The 9,221-nt window shown below is 32.8% G+C and overlaps 1 protein-coding gene across 1 annotated transcript in view; it reads left to right on the top strand.

The window, feature by feature from the left end:
- The first annotated feature begins 509 nt into the window (after positions 1-509).
- LOC145296780 (transmembrane protein 74B-like) overlaps positions 510-9,221 on the top strand; it is a 32,949-nt gene continuing 24,237 nt past the window's right edge. The window contains exon 1 of the mRNA XM_080142842.1: positions 510-859. Coding sequence (XP_079998968.1) covers positions 844-859 — 16 coding nt within the window. The 5' untranslated portion in view covers positions 510-843. The remainder of the gene's footprint in view (positions 860-9,221) is intronic.

The raw sequence follows: 9,221 nt of genomic DNA, 5'->3' as shown, positions 1-9,221 counted from the left end.
TCCTCGGAATAAATGTTATGTTTTAATATTACGAAATAATGTGTATGAAAAAGCGTTCTATAGTTAAATAGGGTAATGGCTAATGGCGTAAACATAATAAATTTTATGTGCCATATGTTGTTGTCAACCTACGGTAGTTTCGCCCAGAAGGGGAAAATTGCGCCTCTTTTATTATATACAAGAGAAATGAACTTTTGAATGACGATAAATAAATGTCTGTCTTCAGTGAAGAATAAATCGGTAAAAAAAGTATATATATATATATATATATATATATATATATATATATATACACACATCTGTGTGTTTGCGTTTATGTATATATGTATGCATATGTATATGTATATATGTATATATACGTGTGATAAAATAAAATGTGAATATCGATTGACCTACTGTGTGTCATTTTTCTCTCTCATCTCCCTGTATACAAATCTCTCTCAACACGAACATATGTTACATTTTGCTTATCGATCCCTACTTCTCTCTCTCTCTCCCTCTCTTTCTCTCTCTCTCTCTTTCTTTCTCTATCGTTCATGATGTATTATAATTTTCTCTTTACCCACGATCAATTCTTGAGACCATTTATTCACACTCCGACATGGAATAACCTGCGTCTATGTCCAATTATATTATAAAAAGATTTTCTCTTCTTTCCAACAAGGATACAGTTTGTTTTGTTTTTGTTTTTTGTTTATTTAGCTTTTTTACCAATGGACGTGTTACTAATGGTCTAAGGATGTGTACAAGTGAAGTTATCGTCAAGATTCGACCAGATTTTTATTTATTTTGTTTGTTTTCAATGTATCCAAACATTGTTGAACAATCTACAATTTGATTTAAATGTCGAATACAGCCAGTAAGTTTGCTAAATTTTTGTTTGGAATTATATTTTGTTTTACTCGTTTCGTTGTGTTTTAATACATTATTTTGCTTGTTTACATGTTTTTCTATTTTTGTTTTGGGTTTATCTGTAACGAACGAGGCCACCCTGCGTTCTTCAGGGATTGATAAAAACTCCTATGTATTCATGCTTACAGCCCTTATCCCCCTGTATTCTTATTTATACATCGAGTGTTTGAAAAAATTTGGCACCTTTCGGTAAGAAAAATAATAGATCAGTGCAGAAATTATTGTCGCTTTGTGGAAAGGGCATATTAGACTATTATAATTTATTTCATGCAAATTGTCCTTGCTTAAATATATGATGCGATTAATTTCGGAATTTAAAGCATCATTCAAATTTATATCTTCAATATTTACACTTATGTTGATCTAGAAATGACCTGTTTCCATCATGATAATGCTCGTCCTTATTATCACTAATACTGACTAAAGATTTAGGGGAACTTGGTTGGGAAATCTTGCCTCATTTTACAGATTCTCCTAACCTAGCTTTCTCATGTAACCACTTATTTTGAGGATTGCAAAAGTATTTAGATGCTTCGGTTAAAATCATATATATATATATATCGCGATTATTTTTGGCAAATTCTTAAAAACTAAAACTTTTTTGAAACCCAGTGTGCCACTTTTCTTTAATCTTTGTAAATAAATATATAATAATAAACAAGTTTATTCCTTTATTATTGAAATTAAAAAAAATTACTCACACTCACAAATTTTAGCCGAAAGTTTTTTTTTGTTGTTTTTTTTATGTTTTTGTTTTTTATGTTTTTGTTTGTTTGTTTGTTTTTGTTTGTTTGTTTTTTTGCAAATTAAATTTTACAAGTGGCTATTTTCTTTAAAATTTGAATTTCATAACACAATAACAATGTAACACTAGAAAACCTTTTTAAAAGCAGAAACAATCCTTATCATTATTATCGACTATTGTTTTTATTTTGTTTTTCTGTGTCTGTTTTTTAAATTAAACTTTAAAATGTCGAAGCTGCTTTGATTACTAACGACTTAACGACTGAGAAATATTTCTTTCCAATACAGCGTGCCAAATAATTGTCTTAATCTTCTAGGGATTTAATTAGACGTACATAAAATCGTGTTTATTTTTTAGTCGTGGAAAATTAATAAAATCAAGCACGATTAATCCCTATATATATAAAATGAACTCACTTTTCCCCTATGGTTTTGACCTTAATAGGATTTAAAATCAAGACATTTCATGCGAATGTAATATGCACAAACTGCAGCACAATATCTAAGGTGTGTTATAGGCATATTACCTCTCCACTTCCCCGATAATCGAGATTCCTATATTTTTCTGCTGAAATGGAACCTGGAATGGAATTTTAACGTTCCTTTTCGTTCTATGCTTTCTACTGGATGAAACGCACCATGGACTTAACCGAATCGAAGGGTTATTTATGCCATTTTTTTTCGCTTTTCTCTGTATTTTTTGTTTTTGTTTTTCCGAACACGTTCATCATTTTTCCCCTGATTTTTGCTTTTTGTTTTTCCGATTTCTTTTTTAAAGAAGTTTTACGTTTTTCGCAGTTTTTTTTTTTTTGTTTTTTTTTGGGGGGGTCCGATTTTTTTAAGAAGTTTAACATCGATTGTTTTTATATTTAAACAAGGTTATTACTTCGCTTATTCTTCACTATACCCCCCTTACACACACATCTCCAAACACCCGGGCAACGTCGGGTACCCCCGCTAGTCTAAAAAATAAACTATAAAATATACAAAGATTTTTGACGACTAAAAAAAACGAAAAAAATAGTCGTACATAGAATTAGAATAAATGATAGTTTCAGTTTTTAAGGATTCTTTATGTAAATACATACTTATGTATCTATTTACTATCTGCCTTAAGAGCGAATATTATTTAAAAAATAATTTATTTTTTATATGAATTTAAAAATATATTTGCCAAAAAATAACCTCTCGGCTGAAACTTGTGAGTAAATTCATTTTATTATTTATTTTAATAATCTCACAAGAGTTTTTTTCAATATTTTGCGCTGATAAACTCAGTTGTTTGTTCGTGTCAAAGTTGCCTTAACAGCAAAACAGCAGCAGGGGCAAATAATCGTACATTATTTAGTCGTACTAATTTAGTAAAACGCTTATGTCCGACCAAAATCCGGCACGACTAAATGTCCGATTCGGATTTTGCTGATTTAAGCAAATTTACACATTGTTTCTATATAAAAACAGGAGGAGCAATCACTCGTACATTGATTGGCGATAATTTTAGTCGTGCATTTTTAGTAAAAACACTTTAAAAATCACACATATTTTATATTAAATGCCAAGAAAGTCTTTTAAACGAAGATAAAATTTTAATTAACACACCACACATGATTTAGGCTTTCCCTTTCATTTCCGTGTGTGTGTGTGGGTGTGTGTGTGTGTGTATGTGTGTGTGTGTATGTGTGTGTGTGTGTGTGTGCGTGTGTGTGTGTGTGTGTGTGTGTGTGTGTGTGTGTGTGTGTGTGTGTGTGTGTATGTGTACGTGTCTTATGATGTTATAAACGGTATAATCACATTGATACACTGGTTCTCGTCAGATCACCGAAGTTAAGAAGTTGAGCCTGGCTAGTACCAGATGAGTGACCGCGTTTGGGGATTCTAGGCGCTGTATCTGCTCTCCGCTTATCTCGGCATTGTTTCCAAACGTTCTGAACATTCACTTGCCACTGGTATTTAACAACGCAGAATCGGGAGAGGTGTGATTGAAGATTGCGCAACTTTTGCCACAAAAATTCCACGCGCAGGCACCCTTACAGTGGGTATCCATAGTCTGTTAAGACTGAAAGAAGCTACCATGGTTGATGTAGTAGTAGTAGTAGTAGTAGTAGTAGTAGTAGTAGTAGTATGAATATATTTTTAAGGCATGTAAGCTACACGGAAACGTTCATGTTTCATTCCGAAGGACATCATCCAGACATATAGATAGCTAGATAGATATTTCAATTTGTTTAGATATATCCCCCAATCTAAATAAACAGTAGTGTCCAAAACTAAGGGACAAAATTTTTAAATCTAATATTTGTTAGAAATAACAACTGCGAAAAGCTGAAATTTTGATAACTGGTAATCGTTATCATCCATGATAAAATACTAAAATTTGAATCATTTGCAAAGGATAGAAAAAGACGCTACTGTATGTATATGATGCAGTAGTACTAGTGTGAAAATATATTTGACATGCAAGCTAGACATATTTCATTCAGATATTGAGACTGGTGATTCCTTTCGGAAATGAAACTTGAATGTGTCTGTGTAGCTTACTTGCCATTAATACATTTACATACTACTACTACTACTACTACTACTGGTACTGCTGCTACATATTAATCAGTGTTGAACTAAATACTTAATAACTATAAAGTTGAGTTTTTTCTCGCTCTGACATTAATTTAAATATTTTATTTTGGCAAGAAAAATTTGGAAAAAACAAAATTAGGTACAAGGCCAATCAAAAAAATAATGAGGGGGGGTCTATGGTTATCCTTTTCACTGTACCTATGTTGATTTAGCTAATCCTAGCTAGAATTCTCCGTCACCAATAATACATTCACACTACATTTGTCCTACTTAAGATTCCCTAATCAAGTCATTTTTTATATAATATATAATCTATATATTAATTTGATAGCGTGTGTGTTATTTTCGGTGTCACGCTTACATCCGGGTCGTTTAATTGTTATGTACTTCCATTCCTTGTCATAAATAATTTTACTAAGAATTCTTCATAAGTTTTAGTTTCAGTTTCGATTGTAGCTGATGGCACTTAATTTATCTATGTTTTTATAAATAATGTCATTAAGAATTCTTCATAAGTTTTGGTTTCGATTTCAATTATAGCTGATGGCACTTAAGTTTTCTATTTTTTTAATAAATAATTTCATCAAGAATTCTTCGTAACTTTCGGTTTAGGTTTCAATTATGGCTCAAGGAACTCATATATATATATATATATATATATATATATATATATATATATATATATATATATATACCTTCAAAAATATTAAAGATAATCCGAACTTGATGATTCCAGCAGACAAAACCATGAATATATACAGCATGGATTTTGAAACCTACAACAAGCTGATTATGAAGGAACTCAATAAAAACTATAGAGTAGCAAGTAATGAAGAACTCTGAAACCTTAAAAATAAGTGAAAAAATGAACATACAAGATAAGATAGAGGGATATACACCACTGTGCCTACGCTTTACCCTTAAAGATCATAAACCAGAATTCAACAATAATCCTAGCATTAGACTTATTTCTCCATGTATTTCAGATTTGGGGAACATTAGCAAAAAAATTCTAGACGAAGTCCTACCTAAATTAAAAAACAAAATTTACCATAACCTGTGGAAATCATCGGAAGAGGTAATTGAATGGTTCGGCACACTACCCCAATACAAAAATAGAAAATTCCTTATGTTTGATAGAAATTCCTATTACCCGTCTATTTCACCAAATCTCTTTGAGGAAGCACTAAAACTAGCTAGAAAACTAACAAAGATAACAAAATTAGAATTAAACATAAGATTAGCAAGAAGAACTCTAATTAAATATGATAACAAACTATTGTCCAGAAAGAACAGAAATCTCAACTTCGACGACACAATGGGGGCTCCGGATAGTGCATAAGCAACCGACCTTTTAGGCCTTTATATACTAAATGAACTATATAAAAAGATTCCAGGACTAAGAGGAGGACTATATCGAGATGATGCATTATTCTACATGAACTCAACAAATAGGTTATTTGAAAAAAAAAAATTAAACAATTCTTCAGTAAACTGAACCTAGATATAACAATAGACCCAAACCACAAATGTGTGAACTTCTTAGACATGACCCTGAATCTAGAAAACAACTCCTATGAAACCTACCATAAACCCAACCAAACGCTATTCTACATAGATCACAAGTCCAACCATCCGAATAGTATGAAAAAAGCACTTATACCTAGCATCTCAAAAAAAATATTCAAAATATCACAAAATGAAGAATTATTCAATAAAAACAAGGAATATTACAACCAAGCCTTAGCTAGATCAGGATATAAAGAACAAATTAAATTTGTTAAAGAAACTCAAAACAATAACATAGGTACAGAAAGAACAATAAACAATGCAAATGTAATATCTTACAACATGTCGATGAGGAAATATAAAAGGGGAAAAAAGAGCAAAAGCAAATGAAAAAATAAAACATACAATAAACACAAAAAAAGAAAAATGAAAAGATATACCATAATAAAACTGAAGTTAAAGAAAAATAGAAGGAAGAGCCAGACGTGGTTTAATCCACCGTCCAGCCACCACATAAAAAATAACATCCCAAGGGAATTTTACCAAATCATAGACAAAAATTTCCCGCAAGATAGTAAACTAAGTAAGATAATTAACAAAAACACTGTTAAGCTATCATTCTCAACGTCTGTTAACTTAACAAATACCATTATTGGCTCAAATAACACAAAATTAAACATTTTTTTAAAAAATAGAGATAGGACAGGAAATGAATCTAACAACGTCCAATGGGGGGACTGTTTAACTTCAAACGTAGTATACAAATGTGAAGTTATAACAAATAATGAAACTAAAGTATATATGCGGAGTACCGAAACCTGCTTTAAGGACAGATATCGTAATCACCTAGCATCGTTTAAAAATGAAACTGAGAAAGATAATAACACCACAAATAACGAAAATAAGAAAAATGTGGATAAAAATGAAAACAGCAATAGAAAGGATCATAACAATAGTGGCAACTACAACTACTATAACGGAAATAGAAAGAGACCCAATAGTAATAACGAAAACAACCGGGGAAAAAACAAAGGAAACTCAACCACTTTAGCAGTATGGATTAAGGAATTAAAGAAAAACAAAACTGAATATAAATTAAGTTGGTCAATAATTGATAAAGGGGAAAAATATAAACCTAGCAAATCGAAAAGATGTAACCTATTTATATTAGAATCATACCACATACTAATATCAAAAGAAAAATTATTAAACAAACGACTAGATGTAATTCACGGTTGTTTGTACAGAAACTGATATTTAATTTCACGCACTAGAGCAGATTAGGGAAAAAACGTATAAGGAAAGATAAAAGATGCAAGGAAGGTAATCCTTAATATAAAAATGATTCCATGAGAGTGCCCCCCTTTAAACAGAAGGATCAAGTAATAATACGAATTCAAACACCAAGCAAAACAGGAATATTAAAATAAACACGTATAAATGTAGAAATGAAATTATATAAAATTATATGATTATTGGAAAAAACAAATAGAAAAAAGGGGAAATTAAAACAAAAATAAATAATTAATAAATAAAAAAATAAATAAATAAAAATACGAAACTATAGGTTAAAACGGAAAACTATCTTCACATAACACTAAAAGATGGAGGAAATGAGGAGGCATGGCTTTGGAAATCTTTTTATCCGAATACGATGTTCAGCATGTTAAAAATATACCTTTTGTTGTAAAAATCTAATGGATAAACATCTGACGAAGTTGGTGGGGACAGGATATTTTTATGGACACATAAATCGTAAAATTGCCTACCCATTAATGAAACAGCTGTAATGGAAAAAATCCAGAAAATAAATGAAAGTTGTGAAAAAGAAAACGTGAGTCTTTGAATTATCAACAAAATTTTACTGAAATATATATATATATATATATATATATATATATATATATATATATATATATATATATATATATATATATTTCATAAGTTTTTATTTCGGTTTCGATTCAAGCTAATGCACCCAAGTCATATGGATATATATATTTTTATTTTTTAAATCGCAACTTTATAATATATAAAAATCGATAGAACATTAACACTATAATAATATATACGAAATTTGCAAGAATAAATATCATATTTAAGCGTACTTTACGACCGGACTTTGCCGGGCGTTCGTGCTAGCTTAGATAAATACTTTTACAGTTTTAAAAAAAATGCTACAATAATATCAGAGCACCTCCAGTTACACTGAACATCTACAGAATGTTAACATTAATATATTACATATAAATGGGTTCCGTGTGGAATTTCCACAGATCCCGCTAGTATATATATAATCTATATAAAAAATGAATTCTTGAAAACCGTTTTTATTCAGTTGAACATTTCATTGCCGTGGGTTGGGATGGGGGGAGTTAAAAAAACAGAAAGCATAGATGGTAGATCGCCCGCTGTTTTCCGGCTTAATGGGAGCCGCAAACAACCAGGTCGATCTCAAAATGGGGCTGAATTCTAGGCGGGGGGGGGGAGAAAAAAACTGATGTGGTGGAGTTGGGGCGGGGTATGTGATGTCATTCCAACATGGAAGCTATCAGTGGGGTGGCCAGGGATGAAAAGAAAAGTTGAGGTGTGAGCATCTTATAGGTTTCCTGGGGGGGATATTCACTCGACTAGCTAAGAACTTAAACTAGACAAAGGACTTACCTCAAATGATCTGGGGTCCGACAGGACCGAGAATCGTGTCTGCCAAATTGGCACCTTTTGTACACACAAGCTCGCTATTTTGATCCATCTTCTGACACAGGCCGCGGGATGTAATCTTTTCCTATCACATCTGATCTTGACCTTCAATTGGTGCTTAAAGAATGCGATCAGATCCTGATCAGCAAAAGATTCAACCTCACACTTCTCATTCAGTCGCGACGTCCACTCTACCATTCTTGCTACGGCCTGGATCGCGAGGAACAACATTCGTCTTTCGCAGTCTCACAGTAGCTCGGCGCTGCGAATGACATAGGATTTGTCAAGCGGGCAAAGAGGCTTGGGATCAATTTGAGCCGTTACCTCGTTGGCATACGCCCAGTACCGTTGGAGTTCGCTACATTCGAACAATGCGTGTTCTGGCGTTTCTGCTGTTAGGGTTCCGCGACGGGGACACCCGGGCGACTTCACTAGTCCAGCATTGTGTTGTGATGGCATCGATGTGTAACGCGTTTTGGGGCCAATCGCTAGGTCAAACTCAGAGTTTTTGAGATGGTTCGAACCTAGCGCCCAGCTTCACCGGGAACAGATCTCCTCATTTGATAAACCCAAATGCTTGACGAGCGTGTTGTCGGCGAACCCCCTCACTAATTCCCTATACAGTTCTTTTATCGAAAGCCGTGAAAGCTCACTGGATCTTGGGAGCTTCCTGTATGCGGCTCGGCACTCTCTGGTAAACTGCGTATCGACCGACTACCGATGACGAGCCTCGACCGAGTGATCGAGGATGAGGTCAAGAAAAGCGTAATCAACCGTGGAAT

Source organism: Euprymna scolopes, chromosome 17 (assembly GCF_053919585.1).
Source record: "Euprymna scolopes isolate OS-2025 chromosome 17, ASM5391958v1, whole genome shotgun sequence".
Classification (NCBI taxonomy): domain Eukaryota; kingdom Metazoa; phylum Mollusca; class Cephalopoda; order Sepiida; family Sepiolidae; genus Euprymna; species Euprymna scolopes.
Note: the sequence above shows the minus strand (reverse complement) of the source record. Positions and strands in the feature narration are given on the sequence as shown.